This window comes from Podarcis melisellensis, assembly GCF_964234715.1.
Source record: "Podarcis melisellensis genome assembly, chromosome: 5".
Classification (NCBI taxonomy): domain Eukaryota; kingdom Metazoa; phylum Chordata; class Lepidosauria; order Squamata; family Lacertidae; genus Podarcis; species Podarcis melisellensis.
This window is the reverse complement of record NC_138537.1, coordinates 94,213,322-94,239,879: the sequence shown is the minus strand read 5'-3', so window position 1 is coordinate 94,239,879 and position 26,558 is coordinate 94,213,322. Positions and strand designations below refer to the sequence as shown.

The window sequence follows — 26,558 nt, the reverse complement described above, 5'->3', positions numbered from 1 at the left end:
ATAATAGTTCTCTGAGCAAAGGCATAGACTGTCAATCATGGAGATGCAGACTCACCAGCGTGAGGGACACCACCCTAGCATGTGGGTCACCAAAAAGTCCTTGAAGGACAGCATGCCCTCAACAGGATAAGCAGCCACATTTCTTCATGTGTTCCAGGGGCACATTTAGATGCACATGCAAAATTGAGGCTTGGTAGTTCTAGCCAGGACTGAATATCCTAGAATTAGTGGTGCTCCTATGCCCATGTAGTTCAGAATTGAGATCAGCAAACTGGATGATGCTGTGGTGGCATAAGCAGAGACAGCCCCGCATCAGTACTATTTAATCCAAACCTAAAAGGTCAATGGAGAAAACCCATTGGCCAGCCATGTGCAGAGCATTTCCTTTCAAAGAGGAAGCTGCTTAATATGTGGGCTCTCTAACGCCACGCAAGCTCATTAACTGCGGCAAGTAGATTTACATGCAAAAATGCATGAATGTATGCATTTCTATGAATACCTGTATGTCTCTTTTCAGATTTCACTGACATTTTCCTTGGTCTTTGGTGTGATTGTGTACCGGATAACTACAGCGGCAGCACTATCCATGAGTCCCAACGAGTCAACCAAGTCTAACGTCCGAGTGACGGTGACAGCAACGGCTGTCATCATTAACCTTGTTGTGATCCTTATCCTAGATGAGATTTATGGAATGGTTGCCAAATGGTTGACAGAAATGGGTAATGCTTTTTCACCCTTCATAAGTTCTGCTTCTTGCCAATAATGTACAGTAACTGTTTTTGTCCCACAAAGTAGGACTTTTCATTCATTTTATAATATTCAAACCTCCTTCAATCTAGAGCAGGAGTTTTATACTGTACTATATTTTGCAAAATGCTGAAATTCCCCAGAAGCTTATAAGGGATTCCTTAACAATAGTATCAGTAATGTGGCACAATGGGTTAGTGCATCTGGCTTTTAACCAGAAGATTGGTGGTTCAATTATTCAGTTATTGACTAAAGAAGAAGAAAGGGCAGGGGCATAGAAGGATGGTAGCTGAGTGCAACATCCCAGATAATGTAGCAAGTCAGTTACAATTTGCTTCCAGTTACAGTAACTACAAAAGAAGAGACGCGGGTGGCGCTGTGAGTTAAACCACAGAGCCTAGACTTGCCGATCAGAAGGTCGGCGGTTCGAATCCCCACAACGGGGTGAGCTCCCGTTGCTCGGTCCCTGCTCCTGCCAACCTAGCAGTTCAAAAGCACATCAAAGTGCAAGTAGATAAATAGGTACCACTCCGGCAGGAAGGTAAACGGTGCTCTGGTTCTCCAGAAGCGGCTTAGTCATGCTGGCCACATGACCCAGAAGCTGTACACCAGCTCCCTCGGCCAATAAAGCAAGATGAGCTCCGCAACCCCAGAGTCAGTCACGATTGGACCTAATGTTCAGGGGTCCCTTTACCTTTACCTTTACCTACAAAAGAACAGTTATTAGCCACCAACCCAGAAGCACCCTTATTGACTAGAATTCAGAAAAGAGTTCTAGATATAAACAGTTGCAAGCACCTGTCTGCCAAGGGCAGATTCACACAGTTAGTTAATGTATCACACTTTTGTGATTTGTTCCACTCCCATTCAGAATATACACAGAAGGGAGATTGCAAATAGACAAGCTTTGACACAATTTCCTATCCATCTCATGGCTAACTGCTAATGGCTACTCCCACTCCTTGACTTTTTGCATTCCTTCATTCTTCCACTGCTTGCTGAATCTGAATCTTGGAAGTTGTGCAAAAGCAAGCCCAAGGCTGGGAGGAAACCCCAGCACCATTGCAAGGCAACTGAGACATGGTCTCTGGCCTCATGGAAGAGCCTGCCACATATTTAGGTAAAGGGACCCCTGACAATTAGGTCCAGTCGTGACCGACTCTGGGGTTGCGGCGCTCATCTTGCTTTATTGGCTGAGGGAGCCGGCGTACAGCTTCCGGGTCATGTGGCCAGCATGACTAAGCTGCTTCTGGCGAAGTAGAGCAGCACACGGAAACGCCATTTACCTTCCCGCCGGAGTGGTACCTATTCATCTACTTGCACTCTGACTGCTAGGTTGGCAGGAGCTGGGACAGAGCAACGGGAGCTCACCCCATCACGGGGATTCGAACCGCCTACCTTCTGATTGGCAAGTCCTAGGCTCTGTGGTTTAACCCACAGCACCACCCACGTCCCTTCACATATTTACTTCCATTTAATTTTTTATATTGCTAAATCAAGCAAGGACGGTGTCAAAACAGTGTGCATAAAATCAAAACACAACAGGCAAATATCAGAAAAACATGACACAGAGTTGAAAGACAGAGTAAGCTTGTGTAAATAAAATTGTTTTGGGGCTGTCGTCTAAAACTAGACACAGGATGCCTGCCTAATATACGAAGGCAATGAATTCCGCATTGTAGGTGCTGCTAGACTAAAGGCCCAATTCCTTGTGGATGCCATAAGGAAGAGTAATCAATGCTTTTCCAGCAGATATGAAAGAATGCACAGGAATGTATGGAGAAAGGTTTCTCCCAGGTGTAACAGTCACACCTGAAATCTGGCCTGTGACATATTGGCAACCAGTGCAGATTCTTCAGCAGTGGGGTCATATGCTGTCAATAAAAAGCTCCAATCAACAGCCAGATTGCCTTAAGAGCAGCTCTGCGTAGAGTGTCTTGCAATAATCAAGTCATGAGCCCCGACACTGAGGTCCAGCTCCGAGGGCCTTCTGGGGGTTCCCTCACTGCGAGAATTGAAGTTACAGGAGACGAGGCAGAGGGCCTTCTCGGTAGTGGCGCCCGCCCTGTGGAACGCCCTCCCATCATATGTCAAAGAAATAAATAACTACAACTTTCAGAAGACATCTGAAGACAGCCCTGTATAGGGAAGTTTTTGATGTTCTTTGTGTTTTTATATTTTGCTGGAAGCTGCCCAGAGTGGCTGGAGCAACCAAGTCAGATGGGCAGCACATAAATAATGGAAGTATTATTATTACTACTGCTATTATCCCAAACATGTCTTGATCATTCTTCCAGATGTACATATGACATTTTGCAAACTTATCAGCATCTCCTTTGATCACGGAATATGGCTTATTGGTTTATTGTGTGTCACATAAATTATAGTTGTTTCCATTCACCTGTCTTTCTGCTTTCTTCACGACAGAGATACCCAAAACAGAAAAAACCTTCGAGGAGCATTTAATTATGAAAGCTTTCCTTCTGAAATTTGTGAACTCCTATGCACCAATTTTTTACGTGGCATTTTTTAAAGGAAGGTGGGTTGAATATGATTCTTTAGCAGAAAGTTGATATTTGTAGTTGTTGTTGTTTAATCGTTTAGTCGTGTCCGACTCTTCGTGACCCCCTGGACCAGAGCATGCCAGGCACTCCTGTCTTCCACTACCTCCCGCAGTTTGGTCAAACTCATGCTGGTAGATTCGAGAACACTGTCCAACCATCTTGTCCTCTGTCGTCCCCTTCTCCTTGTGCCCTCCATCTTTCCCAACATCAGGGTCTTTTCCAGGGAGTCTTCTCTTCTCATGAGGTGGCCAAAATATTGGAGCCTCAGCTTCACGATCTGTCCTTCCAGTGAGCACTCAGGGCTGATTTCCTTCAGAATGGAGAGGTTTGATCTTCTTGCAGTCCATGGGACTCTCAAGAGTCTCCTCCAGCACATTTGATATTTACACATTGCAAATTTCAATATACCGTACATATGTTCTGCTAATGACACCTCACTGCATGGATTGGGGGGAGGCTGGAAGCAGATGGAGAGAATTGAACTGCTCCTGGCCATCTCCAGAAAGCCCACTGGGAAGTGAGAAGTGAGGCTTCTCCCTCATGTGAATACTCTGTATGGACAGGACAGGTTGTGGGTTGTGTTTAGCCTGCTTGGCACAAGTTGAGAAACCTCTGGACTCTTTGTGACATGTGGGGTTCCTGCATTTGTGCCTCGTGTCTTAGGAATGGACTGTTGCAGAGGGAGTATGGCAGATGCCAGCACCTCCCCTCTTATAAGTTAAGGGGGCACGCAGGTGTTTTTCTCAAGGACACCCACAGGCAGCACATGGAGACTGCTCCAGAAGGGACATGGAGACTGCTCCAGAAGTTGTGACAGACATTGGTGAAGGATTCTCCAACACATCGTTCTGATTTGCTACAGATACATATATGCAGCTTTCCTGTACCTGCTAAGTAGACCAGGCATAGGCAAACTCAGCCCTCCAGATGTTTTTTGAGACTACAATTCCCATCATCCCTGACCACTGGTCCTGTTAGCTAGGGATGATGGGAGTTGTAGTCCCAAAACATCTGGAGGGCCAAGTTTGCCTATGCCTGGAGGAGACACTATCCTTCTACAAGAGAAGGAAAGACAGCCATGTGTGAATATTTAAAAATTCTCAGTTACGCAATATTAACTGGAATGAATGGAAGACTTCCTGCTCTCTGTAGGGCTAGATCGAGAAGTGAGAGTCACAACAATTTTCAAAGAATAATATTATTATTTTATATAACAAAAACTTTTAAAATTTCAAATGGCAAAATCTGCAACTATATATGTGTTTGTAAATTTATTTATATATTTATCACTGGAGAGATTGGCTAAAATGAACAAATCGCTTAGTAGTAAGTGTAGGAGATGCACAAAGCAGATTGGAACCTTCTACCATATGTGGTGGAGATGTCCAGAGATCAGAAAGTTCTGGGACATGATCCATGAAGAAATAAAAAAAGTTACTAAGAATTTCACATAGCAAAAGACCAGAAACATATCTTTTGGGAACACTGAATAGTGTTATTCCAAAAGAAAATACTAAATTATTTCTGTACGTGACATCAGCGGCAAGAATCCTGGTGGCTAAGTACTGGAAGGGTAACCAGGTACCGACCAAAGAGGGATGGTTATATAAATTATGTGAATATTTGGAACTGGCCAAATTGACAGATATAATAAGACCAAAGCCAATGAATACAGTCAAGAAGGAATGGAATTGCTTGAATGATTATTAAGAAAGACAAAGTTCTAATGTAAAAATTTGGCTGTGTCTAGAATGACGTGAATGGAAAAGGAGAAACATACATATCTATATACGAAGATGAAAATAATACTGAAATACAGATAAAATGTGAAATGTGAAAGGAAGTGTTGTGAGAGTGACGGAAGTCTATTATTTTGTAAAATAGTGTTTATCGTATTGAAATATTATACTTTTCTTTATTCTTTTACTGTCTATTTTTCTTTGCATTTTCTTTCCTTTTTCTTCTCTACTTTTTCTTTCTCCATATTATTCTTTATGTGTGGTTTTGTATTGATGTATTCACTTTGCAGTAAAACAAATTTTAAAAATTTAAAATTTAATTTTTTTATATTAATATAGTTGTATTACCATCTGAAACTGGGGGGCGGAGGGGGAAAGTGTGTGTGTGTGTGTGTGTGTGTGTGCCTAAGGCTGCAATCTTAGATAGATTGAATCCTCTCTCAGAGTTTGGTAGGGCCCCCCAGGGGGATGTTTCTGGTTTTTTGTTTTTTTAATGAATATTTATTAGCTTTTTCCACAATAAAACAAAACAAAAATTAAACAACAAACAACAAACATACAAAAGTACAAAAGTACAAAACTTAAAAAACAGTTAAAAAAACCACAATTTCAATTACTTAATTTCTTTTGACTTATTTCTCAGACCTCCTCGCACCTCCCCTTCTTGTATTCCAATTCAAATTATTAGCTCAGCAAATCCTTATTACTTATTTCTCAACTTTAACTTAATAATTTATCTTAACATATTATTATTTTACTTTTTCTCCTTCATCCCTTTCCTCAATTTATTTTTGCTAACCTTATTTTCATTTAATTTAATTCATTTTAAAGTCCAATTCTACCTTATCCAAACTTAAACATCAATACTTATCCATCAATTCTTATTCTTAAAACATTTTTTCTAAGGTCGACCAAGATTCCCTTCCACGAATTTCCCAATTTTCATACTAATAACAAACAAAATAAAAACAGATTAAATTGTAATTATGAACCCTTTGGATTCCCAAACTCCACCCCCCTTTCCTGGTTTCAGCCCCCAACAAGTGTCCATCAGTCTTGATCTACTATAGTAGATCAGGGGGATGTTTCTGAGACATACCAGGGAAAGACCGGGAAGGGGTGGATTCAAAGCTTCCTTGGTCCCCTCACACACACTCAAACTGGGGGGAGATTTAGACATGCTCAGGAGTCTATCCGCATCTCTCACCTCACCTCACCAGCTTCCAGTGGAAAGCAGGGGAACTGGGGGGGGGGTCACTCTTCTACCCACACTTCTGCCCTGCTGGCTCAGGCCTCCCAGGACATTGGAAATGGTGGGCTAGCTGTCTTTGGGTTTCACACACAATCCTAAGTATTGCAGCTTTAAAAGGTAAAGGGACCCCTGACCATGAAGTCCAGTCGTGGACAACTCTGGGGTTGCGGCGCTCATCTCGCTTTACTGGCCAAGGGAGCCGACGTTTGTCTGTTTTTCCGGGTCATGTGTCCAGCATGACTAAGCCGCTTCTGGCGAACCAGAGCAGCGCATGGAAATGCCGTATACATTCCCACCAGAGCGGTATCTATTTATCTACTTGCACTTTGATGTGCTTTCGAACTGCTAGGTGGGCAGGAGCTGGGACCGAGCAATGGGAGCTCACCCTGTTGCGGGGATTCGAACTGGTGATCTTCCGCTCGGCAAACCCGAGGCTCAGTGGTTTAGACCACAGTGCCACCCGCATCCCACTATTGAAGCCTTAAAGGTAAAGGGACCCCTGACCATTAGGTCCAGTCGTGACCGACTCTGGGGTTGCGGCACTCATCTCGCTTTATTTGCCGAGGGAGCCGGCGTACAGCTTCCAGGTCATGTGGCCAGCAGGACTAAGCTGCTTCTGGCGAACCAGAACAGCACACCATTTACCTTCCCGCCGGAGCAGTACCTATTTATCTACTTGCACTTTGACGTGCTTTCGAACTGCTAGGTTGGCAGGAGCAGGGACCGAGCAACAGGAGCTCATCCCATTGTGGGGATTTGAACCGCTGACCTTTTGATCGGCAAGTCCTAGGCTCTGTGGTTTAACCCACAGCGCCACCCGGGCGTCCCATTGCAGCCTTAGTTAGTTATAAAATATAATTGTCCTCTATTAATTTTAAAACCGTATTCATCATTTGGCTGCACAAAGTAAGCTATTTTAATTTATCGTTCTGATACTGATTTAATCCAGATGTGTGTCCTTGTTCTCAGGTTTGTAGGCCGACCTGGACATTATGTGTATGTATTTGCTGGTTACCGAATGGAAGAGGTAAGTATCCAGTTTTAAATCTTACTTTGAAATAGAGAAGGGAGAGGGATTCAGTTTGCTTTGCATTTTAACGTGAATCTAACTGAATTCACGCATCCAAAATAATATGGGAACACAGCTGTCCTTCAAAATATTCTCTGAGTTTTGCTGTGTAGTTCACTAACCAAGAAACATACACAGAAGTATGTATTAGACAAAGTGTGCATAAATATATATATATATGCATTCTATTACGGATAATTACTTGTACAATGTGTTACATTAGCTAAAACGGCATACAAAAATAGCACCAGGAGAAACATAGACTAAAAGGCTGCTGAATTTTCATTAAATACACACACACAACTCAAACTGGTATAGAAATGGGACGAACTGGATTTAAGATGGGGGGGGAATGAGTAAAAAATAGATATTTCCTAAATCTGCTGTGCTGCTTGAAAGTATGTAATATTATAATTCTGATTATCTGGAGGCAAAAACACATAAGGGTGTCATTATTCTCAGCTGGGTTTTCTAAAGCTGCCGTTTTCCTGAAGCTCAGATTGATGCTTGGCAAATATGTGGGAATGCCCAGTTGCTTGCATGCCCTGCTGCAGAGACAAGCAATGGCACTGCGGGTGTTGCCCCCCCCCTGTATTACCCACTCTCCGGAAACCTCTACTTAGTGATGTTGTGTCTCCCCCTTGCCCTTTCTCTTGCCCTCTAGTGTGCTCCTGGAGGCTGCTTGATGGAGCTTTGCATTCAGCTGAGTATTATCATGTTGGGAAAACAGCTGATCCAAAATAACATCTTTGAAATTGGAGTTCCGTATGTATTTCATTCACATTCGTGCTCTTGTTTCTGTAAGGTATCATGTCGTGGCTTTTGGTTTGCATGGCAAGACCCCCAAACTGACCCCCATAAGAATAAATAAATTCACATGGACACAGATATTTTTTTTAAGGTTTTGGGGCAAAAATTTGGCCATAACTTTATTGATTACAGGAATGATAGCGGTATTGGCTTAGGCATTGGCAAGACTACTGTATTTTTCGCTCTATAAGACGCACCTGACCACAAGACGCACCTAGTTTTTGGAGGAGGAAAACAAGAAGAAAAATATTCTGAATCTCAGAAGCCAGAATAGCAAGAGGGATCGCTGTGCAGTGAAAGCAGCAATCCCTCTTGCTGTTCTGGCTTCTAGGATAACTGTGCAGCCTGCATTCACTCCATAAGACGCACACACATTTCCCCTTACTTTTTAGGAGGGAAAAAGTGAGTCTTATAGAGCAAAAAATACGGTATATCTGACTCCTTCCCCCTTTGCAGGAAGTCTGTAAGGGTAAACCACCCAAAGGGAAATTGCTTTGGAGAAACCCGCCTGCATCTCCCCTGGTGTTCCCAGAGGCCTGGCATGGCCCTCACCCTTCAAGCGGACTTCGGACAGGAACCAGGCCCTGGCTTCCTTTTACGGAATACCCTTGAAACTGGAGGGGCAGGCGATGGCCGACCTCCCCCCCCCATTCATCATAAGCCAATGCCTAACCGCCAAACCTTACAAAGTTGTGACGGTTGCTAAGAGGTAGGCACAAACCAAGTGGCCTGTGCCAATTTGCCAAATGGAAAAAAATCCCTACCCAGCCCCCGACTCAAGCCGGGCAACCAGTCAAAGTCCAAAGCAAGGCCAAAGGATCTAAATTAAAGGGTGGGTGTTTGGCAGCGCAAAGCAGGAGACCGGCACACATCACACGGCTGCTTTTATACTTTCGCCCACTATCACCCTTTGACATGATTGGGCAATAGCCCTGGGTGATTGTGGTGCCACCTCGGCGTGAGGGCGATAGCTCCACCCATGCTGGGGGGGGGACCAGTTTGAGGGTCTGCCCGCAACCAGGACCATTTATTAAGATGATCCCATTTGCCAAAGCCTACTGAAATATTACTATTGCTTGCATACATTATTATTGTTGTTTAAACTTATTAGTTGCTTGTCACCCAAAGGTCTCACAACAAAGAAAAATATACAATACAGTGGTGCCTCGCAAGATGAAATTAATCCGTTCCGTGAGGCTCTTCGTCTAGCGGTTTTTTTGTCTTGCGAAGCAAGCCCATTAGCGGATTAGCGCTATTAGCGGTTTAGCAGCTTTTAGCGATCAGCTGATAAGCGGCTTAGCGGCTTAGGAAAAGGGGGGAAGGGGAAAAAACCCACAGGAACTTGCAAGACATTTTCGTCTTGCGAAGCAAGCCCATAGGGAAATTCGTTTTGCGAAGCGCCTCCAAAACGGAAAACCCTTTCGTCTAGCAGGTTTTCCGTCTTGCGAGGCGTTCGTCTTGCGGGGCACCACTGTACATGATACTATATGGGGGGTGAGCGGGGTGAGGGTTGAGAGAATAATATAATACATTAGTATTTGATATAACATAACATCCATGGAGGAAAAAAACCCAGCTTTATAAATAGTAGTGAGCAAAATTAACAATACTGAAACAAACAAACAAACAAACGAATGAATGAATGAATGAATGAATGAATGAATTCAACTGTCAAATTTAATTAGCATAAGAGAAAAGGTGCTGGGGTTTTATTTCCCCTAACAAATTAGTTCCTTATGAGTAAATTGATTAACATAAATTACTTGCAACACATTTAAAAACGAGAGTGATACTGCAATTTTTTAGGAACACGTGTGTGGAAAAGGTGTCTGATACAGTACTGGGAGGAGCCTTCTGTCATAAACAAGGTGGCCTCTCAATGCTATCTGTAGCAGGAATGCGAGGCAAGTATTTTGGAATGTTTTGGCAAAGATGTCTGAGCAAAAGTGAGGGAAGTCAAGAGAGTTTCCATAAGACGGTGAAATCTGTCTCACTAGAGTGGTGCATGCTCTAGTTATCTTTCGCTTGGATTACTGCAATGCGCTCTACGTGGGGCTACCTTTGAAGGTGACCTGGAAACTACAACTAATCCAGAATGCGGCAGCTAGGCTGGTGACTGGGAGCGGCCGCCGAGACCACATAACACCGGTCTTGAAAGACCTACATTGACTCCCAGTACATTTCTGAACACAATTCAAAGTTTTGGTGCTGACATTTAGAGCCCTAAACAACCTCAGTCCAATATACCTGAAGGAGCGTCTCCACCCCATCATTCTGCCCGGACACTGAGGTCCAGTGCCGAGGGCCTTCTGGCGGTTCCCTCACTGTGGGAAGCCAAGTTACAGGGAACCAGGCAGAGGGCCTTCTCGGTAGTGGCGCCTGCCCTGTGGAACGCCCTCCCATCAGATGTCAAACAGAACAACAATTACCAGACTTTTAGAAGACATCTGAAGGCAGCCCTGTTTAGGGAAGCTTTTAATGTTTAACAGACCACTGTATTTTGTGCCACTGTTTCTGACCCCTCCTGTCATGGCAGTGATCACAGCCAATTTTGGGCTAGGTCACACCAATTTTGGGTGAAATCTTGCCTCAAATCGTGTGAGATCTTGCACACTCCACAACATCTCTTTCTCCCAGTTTTGGTTGAGACCTCGCTCAAAATGTGTCTGATCAAAATGGCCTCGGCCCAGTTTACCTGAAGGAGTTCTCCACCACCATCGTTCAGCCCGGACACTGAGGTCCAGCGCCAAGAGCCTTCTGGCAGTTTCCTCACTGCGAGAAGTGAGGTTACAGGGAACCAGGCAGAGGGCCTTCTCGGCGGTGGCACCTGCCCTCCCATCAAATGTCAAGAAAATAAACAACTATCTGACTTTTAGAAGACATCTGTTTAGGGAAGTTTTTAATGTTTGATTTTTATTCTGTTTTTAATCTGTTGGGAGCTGCCCAGAGTGACTGGGGAAACCCAGCCGGATGGGTGGGGTATAAATAATAAATGATGATGATGATGATGATCTTGTCCAAATTTGGCACCGATCAAGGTGGCTCTTCACCACTGGGGGAGGGGGCAGGGCAGGCAAGGCACACCTGAGGCAGCAGCCTTACCCTGCCTAATGACTGGGCCGGGTCTGCTTAGTAGTACTTTTACAGAATATCTACAAACCGTTCTCCACCACTTTTTGTGGTGTATGCCACCCAACAAAGAACCCCAAACAACACCCCAGCCTAAGAGTCTGTCCAGCAGTCTCAGCTTTTGTAGCTGGAGTCAGTCCAGTCCCCGCCCTCCTAGGCCAGGTGGAAAAAAGGACTGCAAGACAGGGAGCAAAGCTTCCAGGACACACGGCCAAGAATGTACTCACGGGGGTTATTTGTTAATCATATTTTAGGTCTGCACAGTGATGATCTGTACTGGCTTTCATTATAGTTACTTTAGGCAGCCTACCAGAGGCAGATAAGAATGAAACAGAACGTTAGTGGCACCAGTAATGGCCAGAAAAGCAAAAAATGAAAAGTGAACCTCAGACTGGTAATGGCAAATGCATTATATTGGATGGAAGTAGCCAGTGCTTCCCCCCACCCTCTTCCCCCCCTTTTTTTGACAAATATGCTTTCCTCAGATGTGATCCCAGATGGGATCTGAAAAGCAACCTGAGAATTAAAACTGGCAAAGTAGCTTGTAGCAACAGGGGAAGGGATTGAATCATCAACCTCAATGAAGACATATTCGTCAAAGCACATTGAGCATTTTTCTTCACTTTATTCAATTCTCCATATGGCACCAGTTTGAGGTCCAACTCTCTTCTCCCCCATTCTTAACAAAACTAAGAATATGGGGGCTGCAATACACACGTTTTATTTTTATTATTATTTTATTTGCAAAGTTAACAAGGAAAGGGGGGGAGAGAAAAAAACAAAACAATAACAACCACCACCAAATAATATTACTAATAATAGACCACCATCAGACACGCTTATCTGAGAGTAAGAAATGGATCTTACTTCTGAGTTGACATCCATAGGATTGCACCAGAGTTCGTTTTGGGGGCCTAATCCGGCCCACTGGTCGGTTTAATCCGGCCCCTTTGGTAGTTTATTTTGTGAGGTAAAATCCTAACAAAACCTCAACAACTTCAATCCTAAAAAAATGCTCAACTGTGAAAGAAACTGTGAAAAAAGTTTGGACACTACTGGCATTGCACTGAAAGTCCAGCTCCCTACCCTCAAAGGTTTTCAATTGATGGTTTTTTATTACAAATACCTGCCATTACTTCCCCACTTTGGTTAGGTGTAAAAGAAAACTTTTTTGTTTGAACAGGTAGCTAATAAATAGACCTATCACTCCATCATAATCTCTTTTGCATAGCACGCATACTTCAGGTTCAAGGGATTTATTGCAGACTGCAGGGAGGAAGGTTTAGCGTGGCTCTTTGTTAAGATCCTGGCAGCAAAGGATTAACCTGGATTTTTACTCATAGGTATGGTGCCTGCGAAACATTCTTTGAGCATCTTTTTTCATGGGTGTCCTTAAGCTGGTATCTCTGGTGTCATTCCTGGAGAATACTTGATTATTATACTCCAAAGTTTATTTTCCAGATAATGCTTTATGTGTTTATTTAAGTAAGTTCAGGCAGTGGGGCAGAGAGAGCTCTTACCTCACATCCCTGGTGCACAGCTGTCAACTTTTCCCTTTTCTTGCGAGGAATCCTATTCGGAATAAGGGAATTTCCCTTAAAAAAGGGAAAACATTGACAGCTATGCCCTGGTGAACTGCCAGAAAGCTCCTTGGTTTGTTGTCATCGCAGCCTCAAGATGGTTGTGAGGATGAAATGGAAGAACCCAGTGAGGCCAGAGCTGCTTCTACACACATTTAGGTTTGCTACATAAAACAAAAAATAATGCTTTTCTTTTATGCTGCTTCCCTGGGCAACTAGTGAGGCTGTTAAAAGTTCTGTTTGAGATCCCCAAGCTGTTTTAATTAAATTTATTCCCTACATTTTTTTTTTTTATTCCCCAGTAAGTTAAAAAAACTGTTCCGGAAGCTAAAGGATGAGGGGCCTGAGACGAAGACAAATGAATCTGATCCTTCCAAGCCACCTCAGCAATGGGAGCTGGACCATGCCTTAGAACCTTTCACTGGGCTGACGCCAGAATACATGGAAATGAGTAAGGCTTTTGAAATATCTCTTTTCATCCGCTAGTATCAAAGCCGTCTTTTTTCTAAAAAGCTTATAGAACTTTGATAAAGCATGCAGAACTTACTCCTGTTCTTTAAAAACATTTTTTTTAAAAAAAAAAAAAAAACACCTACTAGGATATGGTTACAAGACGTCCCCGTTTCCCGGGGACAGTCCCCGGATTTACAAATCTGTCCCCGGACAAAATCCGTCCCTGGAATGTCCCCGGATTTCATTTAATGTCCCTGGATTTATATTTTAAGTGTTGTAGATTTATTAGTAGGGAATGAATGTTGCATGATGGGTTCAACGACGCAAGACACATCATATGGGGACTTCCGGCAAGGCAAAATGGCGGGCGCCATGGCAGTGAGCAGCTCCTGAAGCCATCCAGAGCCAACTGCGCTACCAGGCTGGCTCCGGGCTGCTGAGGCTGCCACTGCCGCTGCCAAGGGGGAACCGGAGATGCCCGTGTGGCACGTCAACTGGGGGAACCGCTGACACACACACCCCCGTGACTCAAATCAAGCCAGGTGCAAGAGCACCTGGCCACCCAGCCGACTGCCCAGTGGCGCTCCAAGACCAGGAAAACCCCAAAGCTGATGCAGGGAGAAGGAGAGAGGAGAAGGAAAAGGAAGAGAGAGAAAGAGGAAGGAGAAAAAATAGGGGAGCCCCGACCTTGCCGCACCGCTGCTGCTGCCCCTGTGGGGAAGAGATAGGAGAGCACCAGGAGGGCAAGGACATGTGGCTGAGCCCAGGCCTGACCGGAGCCTACTCCATGGCGGCTAGCGCTCCAAGAGAACAGGCTGTGGCCCAGAGGAAGGCCGCGCAACAGAGAAGACTACAGAAGAGAAGATATTCTATTTTTTTAAAAAAAGCTTTTTAATAACTTTTTTTCTCTCTTTTTTTTTAAAAAAAGTGTCCCTGGATTCCTTGGAAAAAAATCTGGTAACCTTATACTAGGAACAATTAGAAATACTCATGAGGTCAATAAGTAAAAATTTTTTCCATATTTGGTGGTATATTACCCCGGTCAAATTGGCGAAAATGTACAAAATGGGAAACAAAGTTTGTTGGAAATGTAAAAATAAAGATGGGGACCTTTATCATATGTGGTGGGTATGCGAGAAATGAAAAGATTTTGGAACCTGATTTATGATGAATGAAAGAAACTTTTCAGATACACCTTCCAAAAAAAAACCCCGGAGGCATTCCTATTAGCGATAATAGGGGATGAAATAAAAAAAGAAGACCATAAGTTATTTCAATATGCAATGGTGGCAGCTAGGGTACTTGGAGCACAAAAATGGAAGTCATCAGAGATACCAACAGTTATGGGGTGGCAGGCAAATCTTTTTGAATATATTGAATTAGCAATAATGATAAACAAAATTTGACACCAAAAAGGGACAGAGTTCACAGAAGAATGGAGTGAATTTATGACATATATAGAATTGAACTGTGGAAGCTTAAGAACTACAGCAGGACTAGGATAACTCTTGTGACGTGTGTAGAAAAGCAGAAGAAACTGTAAGAGGAGATGTATATTATGAAAACCGTAACTGGGAGGGAAGGAAAGATTTATACGATCTGAAGAGAAACCAGAAGGAAACCAGAAGGAAGTTGAAGCGCGATTTAGTGCAATGTAAATAAGATGATATTAAGAATGAATGTAAAGATTGTTGTTGTTGTTTTTTTGGAAAATGACAATAAAAAGTATTTTTAAAAAATCCATATGGCATTGCATAAAACAACCAGAATAAACTAACCTAATTTAACAGCTTGAAATTAAACAGGAGAGAGAATAACGCCTAACGGTAGTATATGCAAATGGAGAGGCGCCATTGCAAAAAGGCCTTCCACAGGGACCCACTCAAAACACACATTCGGAGTCGTGGGGCTTGGGGAGATGGGTGCCAGGTGAGTCTCCCTTAACCAACAGATGAGGAACCAGACGCACTCAGGAAAACCAATTGCTTGTGCTCGGGGCAGAGTTTGGCTTGCCTATAGCATACAGGTTAGGAGGAGGTGGCAAGGCCACCCCGGCCTCAGCCTATGCTTGCACAGCGATTCAGGTTCTTGCTGCAATCTATTGTTAAATAAAAGCCCTCAGCCCAATATCAATGGCCTCCCTCTTTATTTCTGGCTTCAGGTACAATTTAAATATTTTTATTCCAATTACACACACATATATATATTCCAGCAGGTGAATCTGATTATCTTTAATATTAATGGCTCACCATCTTTGTAATTTTACCATGCGGCACAATATGCTGAGTGCTGGCTATGAGATTCAAGAAAGATGGAAAGCCAGAGTAAAATTAAACCTTCTTCTCCCTGTGGTGCACAGTACGTATCACTAAATTCAGCTGTCAGGTTCACTGCTGATTGACACAGACCACCCACATGGAGCGGAAGTTCTTTGAGATGCTCAGCACTGAAGCTGTCAGTTGAGATTGTTCTGAAAGGGCATCAGGCAGAAATGAAGATGAAAGGAGCACTTCAGTGGAGAATGTTTGCATACTTTCAAAACTGGGTAAAAGAACAGGACTCACAGAGAGAGTCACTGAATTCAGAAAGGAAATTTTTAACTGCAAGGGGGGAAAAATGTTGTGGTGAAATGCAGCAACATGCTCCTGAGAAGGAATGGAAATACTGATGTAGCCTAATCCTAAAATGCCACCTTTTTTATAATAATTTTTTATTATTATTTTTTCCATAAAATCTCCAATCATACAAATTCCCACATCACATATTTTAACTTATTGGACCTCCCTCAACTCCTCTGACAATCATCCGTAGTTAAATTTCTATCTTCACATTCCTTAATTATAGTATCGCCTTTAAATAAAAATTTTCTGTCCTCATTTACATTCTTGCAATATTCCTTGTTTTTTTCACAAAGCTTCTTTAAAACACACTAGCGTTGTATGTTCCTCACATACAGCTTTCAAATATTCTCTGAATTTTCCCCAGTCCTCTAGAAACTTATGGTCTCTTTGGAATCTAATTTTTCCGGTTAGTTTGTCCAGTTCTGCATAGTCTGTTAGTTTTGTTCTCCATTCTTCCAAAGTCGGTACTTCTTCTTGTTTCCATTTTTGAGCCATCAATATTCTCGCTGCTGTTATTGCGTACTGAAAAAGTTTACAGTCCCTCTTATTTATTTCCTTTCTAGTTATTCCCAGTAAGAAGGTTTCTGGTTTCTTTACAAAGCTATATTTCAGCATTTTCTTTAACTCATTATATATCATTTCCCAGAACCCCTTCACTTTCTTACATTCCCACCACACATGAATAAATGTACCCTCTTTCTCTTTACATTTCCTTTTTTTTAATTTTTTTTTATTAAGTTTTGCATAAATATATTTCACAGACATACAACAGACAAAAGTAAATGAAATAAACATAAAAAGAAAAGAAAAAAAGAAAAGAAAAAGAACATAAAATACGTACAACATGAACAACACAACTTACATTAATTTTACAACAACATTGATCGACTTCCCTTTATCTCGATTTCGGATAATGTTATCTTAATTATCTTTCTGCTGTATCTATTCCAAAATAAAATTTATAACATAGTAAGCGTTATCTCATGCCTACTGTGATTTTTTTTTTTTTAGATACATCTATATTTCTGATTAACATTTTGATTTTCCCTTTGTCTCTATTTCCATATATATTCTAAATTTATCCCATTCATTACTAAATTTTGTACGTTTTTGATTTCTTATTTTCTGAGTCAATTTTGCCAATTCTAAATAATCCATTAATTTAAATTGCCACTCCTTTAATGTTGGGGTTTTTGCTGTTTTCCACTACTGTGCTATGAGGGTTCTAGCGGCCGCTGTTGCGTATTGAAGAAGGGTTCTATCTTCTTCTTTAATATCTTTGCCAATTATCCCCAGCAGGAAGGTTTCAGGTTTTTTAAGAAATGTATATTTGAGAATTTTTTTAAATTCATTATAGATAGATTCCCAGAATTTTTTGAGAATCTCGCACGTCCACCACATGTGAATAAATTCGCCCTCTTTACTCTTACATTTCCAACACAGTTTGTCGCCTGTTCTATAAATTTTATACAATTTTATCGGCGTTATGTACCATCTGTACATCATCTTGTACATATTTTCCTTAAGTGTCGTGCATGCCGAAAAGTTCATATCTTTACACCATAAAGCCTTCCATTTATCAAACTCTATATTATACCCTAGATCTACCGCCCACCTCACCATCACCTCCTTTACTTCCTCATCCTTGGTGTCCCACTCAAGCAACTGGTTATACATTTTTGATAATAATTTTGTTTTACTTTCTATTATTTCAATCTGGAATCTAGTTTCTCTTTACATTTCCAACATTTGTTACAGGTTTTGTACATTTTTGCCAATTTAACTGGTGTCATATACCATCTGTATACCATTTTCATAACATTTTCTTTTAACGTAGTAAATGCCACCTTGATTGGATTCAGTTTTGAAATCTGTGTAGCTTCGTGTGATTATCCGTCTTCACCTGTTCTGGTCCTTTTTGGCCATACAATCTGAGAGATAGCAGAGCAATTCTACCTGTCTGTATGTTAGGGGGAGATATTCTGAAACAGTACATGGGAACCCTTAGTTTAGAGTCATGTTTAAGGTCCTCCAAAGGCAAAAGTCTTCTTCTTTGGCGATCACTCGTAGCCGAGTCAGATTGTCTTCCATAAACACGGTTTTAACAATGAGTCTGTAAGTGACTGTGGAGGCCAGTTCTGGACATTGGTTCCCAGGCGGGAGTTGATCGCAGTGTGGATTTGCCAAGCGTGCCTTCCTCTTAGCACGTTTTGAGTTCGAGTGTCTTCAAAGTCCATGACACCTTTGGTAAATGCTGTTCTCCAACTGGAGCGCTCGCAGGCCAGTGTTTCCCAGTTGTCTGTGTTTATACTACATTTTTGCCTTGAGACAGTCTTTAAACCTCTTTTGTTGACCACCAGCATTACACTTGCCACTTTTAAGTTCAGAATAGAACTTATATGATCCAGTGAGCGAGAAAGGCAAAAATATGTGTAATAAGAAACACAGACCTGCCAACAAAAATGGCAGGCCCATATCAGATACCTGCCTCCACTTCTATAGTACAAGTCACTCTGGAACTCCACTCCTACAACCAAACACTACGAGTGTGCCAGTAACTCTTTGACACCCCAGGAGGAAAGAGAGCTCATCGCCTCCTTTGGAGAGTTACCAGCGATGGAACAACAAGATATTATAAATAGGCTGGATTTACTTAAACTTCAGCTCCTAAGGATCGCCTGCAACGGAGTTCCTACGAACGATACCCACTCTAATTTAGCGGTGCCATGCCCCATGGAGATGGAAACAACAATTCCCCAATACCCAGCATATAAGGTGCCCTCTGCAGTAGATGGGAAGGTCCCACTGCTGGAGGCAGACTCTTCTCCTCCCCTTCACGCTGGTAACTCATCCCTGCTTTTAATAGACTTAATAGACTTATCTGTTCCCTCTGTGATTAACCGATCCAAGAATGGAACTCAGGATAACACCCCCCTGGATAAATCGTTGTCCCTTCACCCCTCCATGCCGGACTTGGAATCAACATACATCGAAGACCATCCACGTCCTGAGACGGTAGTGGCCACCTCAAGTAAGGCTTCTCCACCAAAAATCCAACAATCATGTGAGGAAGACACCACAGTGCCGCGAGTCACCACAGAGTGGACTGAAGACCCAGCAGGACATATAAACCAAATGATCACAAATGGATCGGTTAGATCCCCAAAGAGGACAGCTCCAGCGGACTTGGCAGGAGCCTCTTCAGGGCCTAGTTGGGCCCGACAGCTAAAAACATCAAATATTATCTATATTCACAATAGCTCAAGAGGCACACCTGCGCCAAAAGGAGAGAAGTCATCTACCATTAGTCAAAGGAAAATTACTGACTTCTTTAAATTTGACAACCCACCAAGATCAGCGTTCCCCCCTTCTCCATTGTGACTACCCAAACCTCAGCCAAACTCTCCCCCGTTCTCCCTTTTAAGCTGGAACATAGCAGGTTGGAAGGGGAAAAAATTCGACCCAGACTTTGTAAAACTAATAAACTCACACCAAGTAATTCTCCTGCAGGAAACATGGGAAGAGGGGAGAGTAAATATTAATGGGTTTGATGCTATATCATTACCAGCATGCCCGTCCACTAAAGGAGGCCGGCCTAGTGGAGGATTAGTCATAGCAATTTCCTTGAAAATACGGGCAAAACTCACGCTTGTAAATGCTTCCACCCTTGCAATTACAGCCCTGATTACGGGGAAAAACTTCGAACTTGCTATAACAAATGTTTATCTTCCTCCTGGAGGCAACATTGCTGACTTATACAATAAATGGGGAATCCTGGAGGAACATCTTATTCTTTGTCACTCCAAACACCCCAATATACCCAATGTTATAGCAGGGGATTTCAATGCTCGCATTGCAACAAACTGGGAGTCCTTAACCAAAGCCAAATGGTGGATAACCCCTGAATTCATTAATGACCTCTCCCTCCACAATCAAAGACTCTCCAAAGACGGAAGGGTAAATGAAGCAGGAACCCTTCTTTACCAATTGGTACTACGTCTAAACTTAGTGATTCTAAACGGGAACTGCCCACCTGACATACCGGGTGAGTTCACATACATAAGCCCCTCTGCAAACAGTGTCCTGGATTATATGCTGGTATCTCATGATATATTCCCCAAATTTTCCCATTTTAAAGTTGAAAATATTCAACTGAGCGACCACCTACCGTTGGTCGCCACAATGACTATAGACTGGACCCCAGATGGAGACAGACATCCAACACATTTGGTTACGAACCCAGTACTGCAAGTCAAAAGTGTAAAATGGTCCGAACTTCATGCTCAAAAATTCTCAGCATATTTACAACAAGGACTAAAACAAGCATATTCAGGATTAATTGAGGATTATCATGATTACGACCAAACCCTAAGACTATTCTCGAATCTGTCGGAAGATCTAACGTCTTTTTTCTCTGTCCCGATGCATATAATAAATCGAACACAAAGGAAGACAGGTGCATTGTGGTTCAACAGTGCTTGTAAACAGGCTAGACAACTTCTTGGTAACATCTACAAAGAGTATAAAGCCTCTGGGGCAACGGTCTTGCCAAAAGAATATTTCCAAGCAAAATCGGCCTACAAGCAAATTCAAAAGGGTGCCAGACTGGAATGGCAAGCGAATCAATGGCGGGCAATTATAGAAGCCTCATCATCACGGAACACCAGACAATTTTGGCTCCTGGTAAATAAAAGAACTAAAAGATACCCTTTAACTATTATTCCCGCCCCAGTTTGGGAATCTTATTTAAAAAATTACTTTGCCACAACTGACTGTATCGTCAACACAAGAGACGAATTTCAAGATCAGCTTCCCCTCTGGCCCCCTACCGATCCGGAAGACATCCATGACCTGATCGTCAACCTTAAAACAGGGAAAGCGCCTGGGCCAGACCTGATCCCAGCAGAAGCTATAAAATACCACGCAGACTGGTGGGCCAAGGTCCTGGCGAACATCTTCGATGCAGTTAACAACTCTGGAATGATTCCGGAAGTATGGAAGGACGCTGTTATCGTTCCAATCCACAAAAAGGGCTCACCAGATGACCCGGGGAACTACAGGAACATCAGCCTGCTCTCAATAGTGGGGAAACTGTATGCCCGCTCCCTGTTGAACAGACTAATCCAATGGGCCGAAGAGAAAAAATTAATTGGGCCCGAACAAGCCGGATTCCGCCCAAAACAGTCAACAATTAATCATATTCTAATTTTACAGCATCTTGCCTGGAAATATTCCACCCCAAAAGGTGGCCAACTCTGTGTGGCATTCATTGACCTGAAGGCAGCATTCGATAGTATCCCCAGGAGCATCCTCTGGGAAAAACTCACCCGCTGGGGCATCGACAGAAGGCTTCTCTGGCTAATAATCAAACTCCATGAGAACTCAGCGGCCAGAGTGAGATTCACCCCGGAGGGTGATCTCACGAATTCAATTCCCATTAACAGAGGTGTCCGACAGGGTTGTATATTGGCTCCACTCCTGTTCAATTTGTTCATAAGTGACATGAGGACTCCCCTGATAGAGGCCCAAGAAAGGATTCATGCACCCCGCCTAGCACTTTATCGCTGCCCCTTGTTACTATATGCGGATGACGCAGTCATTCTTTCTTTTTCTAGAGTAGGTCTCAGGAGGGCCCTAAAAATTTTTGGATCATACTGTCACGCAAATTCCCTTACAATTAATTATGGAAAATCTAAGATCCTGATTTTCTCAAAGAGCCGGAAACTCCATAATTGGAGAATTGATGGGAGAGTCATCGAACAAGTCTATAGATTCCAATATTTGGGAGTCTGGTTACAACATAACCTCAGATGGAAGGCCCATGTAGCCTATGTTACAAATAGAGCCAAATCTATCTCCTTGGCGATCTTGCGATTCTTCTTCACCGATGGGGCCCTTCATATCCCATCGGCGTTGAAAGTCTTCAAGGCCAAGGTGATCCCGACGATTGCTTATGCCATCTCAATTTGGGGGACTTTTGCCAACCTATCTCACCTGGAGGTCATTCAAAATCAGTTTTTAAGAGGGATATTGAAACTGCCCAACTGTGTAAGTAATACAGCGTTACGCATGGAACTTAATATTGTATCCCTGGAAAATGCTCTGTGGAAGCACATACTTTGTCACTGGTTATCTCTATGGCACAATCTCCCAAACTTGTACTTGATACAATGTATGTGGAGAGATGATTTCCAGAGCCCATGGGTAAAAAAATTACAGCTGAAAATAATGGCAATGGGAATCTCCCCATCCAAATTACTAGAGCAGGATATAGTTCCAGCTAAAAGAACAGTAACCTGTAAGCTAGAGGAGATGGACTTGCAGCAGAAAATGATCTTGGGCAATGGTACCTGCTCACCTCTAAATCTTGGTTTATTACCCCTCTTAAGGCTCCCAAACTATTTGAATTCTTTAACTTCCTCAGCTCATAGATATGCCTTTGTAAAGGCAAGATTCAACACCTTCCCATCGAACGTGCTGAGAAATAGATTCTCCAATGGACAGATATCGCTCTTATGTGATTGTAATTGTGGGGCACCAGAATCGTTGCATCACATAATTCTTGATTGTGCTTTTCACTTATCGGCCAGGAGCAAGTTTCTTGCTCAATATCTTAAGGGAATTGCCGATGATACGACTGAAGCCAAATTGAGATATCTATTAAATGATGATGACCCCCTAAGATCACTCATGGTTGCCAGATTCTTGATCAGCGTCCTATCCCTAAAGAAGAGAAACGGACTCCTGTGTGGCTCGGATAATCCCTTTAAACCATGATCTATGCTTTAGGATGTAATTAGGTGATATCACCATTGATGTCTTCTATCAATTTATGAGCAGAGGGCGATGTTTATGCTACAAATTTGTTGTAATGTATGATGTTGGTCTTTTGTTTTTGTTTTGCTTGGTTCTTGTCTGTTTTTTTTTTTTTTGTAAGTTTTGGCGGTTTTAAATTTGGAGGTTCAAGTACATTATGGTGGTATGGGAAACTGTTGTGTGACGGGCCAATGGCCGTAATAAAGATCAATTCAAAATTCACTCTGGAACTGATGTCATTATCTTGAACGCCTTTCCTACCACATCGTTAAATGGAGCAAGAGCAATGAAACATACAGCATAATGAGATCTAGGCCCAAAGGAAGTTGCATGATGGAGACGAAGCCCAACAAGGGCCACTTTCTCAGCACTATCCCCTCTGTTCCTTACAATGTGCAGTTCTACCCCGGTAGCCAATGCTGATTGAGGTGTTTTGTTTTGTGAAATCTGCCCAGAATGCTTGCTAGAATAAGCAGCACCCTGTCACTAGCTAGCATGATGCTTTATACATTTCACTAGCTGACTTCAAACCAGAAATGAAATATAACTTAAACAGAAACTAAATGTGCTGTGGTAAGGACACATTGCATGCCAGAACACTAATACTGCTGCAATGATAACTTGATCTTGATAACGGGAGAGGTTTTTTGAAAGCCAAAAATCAATAATAATACACTCTCTTATAATTAGCTGAAGACTTTGTGAGCTTCAAAAACGAGCTGCACCTTGACTGCATCTGGGTCTAGTTTGTAGCTGCCATCATGGGAATACTGTTCGAAGAGACTGCACAGGGCAAATGTTGAGACTTAAGGCAACCTAGGGACGCAGGTGGTGCTGTGGCTTAAACTACAGAGCCTAGGACTTGCCGATCAGAAGTTCGGCGGTTTGAATCCCTGCGACAGGGTGAGCTCCCATTGCTTGGTCCCTGCTCCTGCCAACCTAGCAGTTTGAAAGCACGTCAAAGTGAAAGTAGATAAATAGGTACCACTCCAGTGGGAAGGTAAACGGTGTTTCTGTGCGCTGCTCTGGTTTGCTAGAAGTGGCTTAGTCATGCTGGCCACATGACCCGGAAGCTGTACGCCGGCTCCCTCGGCCAATAAAGCGAGATGAGCGGCACAACCCCAGAGTCGGCCACGACTGGACCTAATGGTCAGGGGTCCCTTTACCTTTAAGGCAACCTAGCAGGATATTTACAGCGTAATTGCCATGCAGCAGTCAGGGGTGATGGCTGGTTCCTCAACAGAAAGCGAAGATTAAAATCAGAAAGTCAAACTTAAGAACAATGACCCTAGGCTCCAGCCCAGCTTCATGTCCTGAGAATTTTTTAAAGGATGGGATATACATTCCTTTGCCAAATAAACGTTCCAAGGATATGCAGGACACCATCCTACTAGCAGATTCTCTGTCCTGCATCCAGCTGGCATGTCTGTCACTGAACTTCTGTTTAGATTGCAATGAACGTATTTTGCTATCCAGTTTTTCCCTTCCCTTCTACTAAGCATGAGTACGTGAACCAAGGATTTCTGTGGTACTTCGTTGGAAAGTTTCCAAAAAGCCAATATAACAGAATTAATTATTTTCCTGCTGAAGGCAGTCAGAAGTCTAGCATCCATATAAAGCGAGGCAGAAAGAGGCTCAGGGTCTCTAAGCCTTCCAGGATTAATTCTGAAGATTTAGAAGAATTCCCCCTAAAGCAGGAGAATACATCAAAACAAAAGAAATATTGCCACATTCTTCTGTAATCTCCATGATGTAGCAGGATTTGAAAGTGTCATCTTGGAGCATCTTGTGGAGGCATGTTGTATACATCAATTATGTGAGAAATCATTAGCGGCTATTGCAGACACACAATAATCAGGCTCTTTCTTTGTAGCGCTGCATCAATTTTTTGTCAGTCTCGGTTTTTGCTGTGGAAGTCAACAAATGTTCATAAACAAACTCACATGCCAGTCTTCTATGCTTTTGCACAAATTTTTCCTGCTCGTTTGCTCTTTAGGGGGAAAGAAATACCATTCCCATTACAAGAATCAGTGAAATTCTATTCAAATGTGCATTCTATCAAAAGTAACAAAGTGCTAATGTGTAGAATTGCCTGCAGATGCACATCTGAATGTGAATCTTGTTCATCTGCACTGCCTTATTTTTTTTTAAAGATATTTATTAAAATTTCAAAAGTTATACAAAAAAACACAACAATAAAAACAAAACACAAACACAAAAATAACAAATATAGAAAAATGCAAAACTAAAAACAATTTAAAAACAAGTAAAATTTCGTTCCCTTATTTTCTTATAACTTACTTCCCAGACCTCCTCATACCTCCCCTTTTTGTATTCCAGTTCTAATTATTAATTCAGCAAATCCTCACCCTTAGTTTTCCTTTAATTTTCAACCTTTCTTTTCTTTTTACTTAATCATTACAGCTGAAAACCACTTAATTTCTAAACCAACATCATTCTAACATTCATTAATTTTGCAGTATTTCCCAAGATAGTCCTTAAATTTCTTCCAATCTTCTTCCGCCGTCTCTCTTCCCTGGTCTCGTTCTCCCAGTCATTTCTGCCAGTCCCATATAGTCTATCACCTTCATCTGCCATTCTTCCAAGGTGGGTAGATCTTGTGTCTTCCAATACTTTGCGATGAGTATTCTTGCTGCTATTGTAGCATACATAAAGAAAGTTCTGTCCTTCTTTGACACCAAATGGCCGACTATGCCCAGGAGAAAGGCCTCTGGTTTCTTCAGGAAGGTATATTTAAATACCTTTTTCATTTCATTATAGATCATCTCCCAGAAAGCCTTAATCCTTTCACGTCCACCAAAGGTGAAAGAATGTGCCTTCATTTTCTTTACATTTCCAACATTTATTAGCGGGCAAATGGTAGATTTTTGCAAGCTTAACTGGGGTCATGTACCACCTATAAATCGTTTTCATAATATTCTCTCTGCACTGCCTTATTTTTACTGCATCACAATGTGACACAGCCTTGGTTCAGTTATGTCAACAAGAAGCAAGGTGTTCCCCCTTTCCCCTGACCTCACTGCCTTGCAAACAGTTTTCCATCTTTTCATAAATGCTGCAAATAATTGCCAAGAAGGAAGAGTTTAGTGGAAAGGAGGTATGTTTCAGAAGGGGCAAAATGTTCACAAAGCAAACACCACTATTCCCTTCCATAGTCTGCACCAAAGCAGTCAGTTTGGCTGCATAGCCCTGGTTGGCCCTTCTAACTTGAAGATTTCTTTGAAAACAACTTTGAAGAGCTATGTTACAGGTGAGAGCTAGTATAGCATAGGGTAGAGATGAAACTATGGGCTAATAGTCTGGACATAATAGTGAAAGACAAAATCAAAGGCAGAAGGAAAGGAACTCATGGCCAACATGGAGCAATGTCACCTAGTTGATTATGTAAAGGTAAAGGTAAAGGGACCCCTGACTATTAGGTCCAGTTGTGAACGACTCTAGGGTTGCGGTGCTCATCTCGCTTTATTGGCCAAGGGAGCCGCCGTACAACTTCTGGGTCATGTGGCCAGCATGGCTAAGCCGCTTCTGGCAAACCATAGCAGTGCACGGAAACGCCGTTTACCTTCCCACTGGAGTGGTACCTATTTATCTACTTGCACTTTGATGTGCTTTCAAACTGCTAGGTGGGCAGGAGCTGGGACCGAGCAGCAGGAGTTCACCCCATTGTAGGGATTAGAACCGCCAACCTTCTGATCGGCAAGCCCTAGGCTCTGTGGTTTAACCCATAGCGCCACCCGCGTCCCTTAGAGCAGCATGC

At 42.6% G+C, this 26,558-nt stretch overlaps 1 protein-coding gene across 1 annotated transcript in view; it reads left to right on the top strand.

Moving 5' to 3' along the window:
- The window catches only part of ANO2 (anoctamin 2), a 152,789-nt gene that overhangs the window by 114,284 nt on the left and 11,947 nt on the right, over positions 1 to 26,558 (top strand). The window contains exons 15-19 of the mRNA XM_081911712.1: positions 518 to 719; positions 3,175 to 3,286; positions 7,272 to 7,329; positions 8,036 to 8,136; positions 13,193 to 13,341. Of these exons, the coding sequence (XP_081767838.1) occupies positions 518 to 719; positions 3,175 to 3,286; positions 7,272 to 7,329; positions 8,036 to 8,136; positions 13,193 to 13,341 (622 nt within the window). The remainder of the gene's footprint in view (positions 1 to 517; positions 720 to 3,174; positions 3,287 to 7,271; positions 7,330 to 8,035; positions 8,137 to 13,192; positions 13,342 to 26,558) is intronic.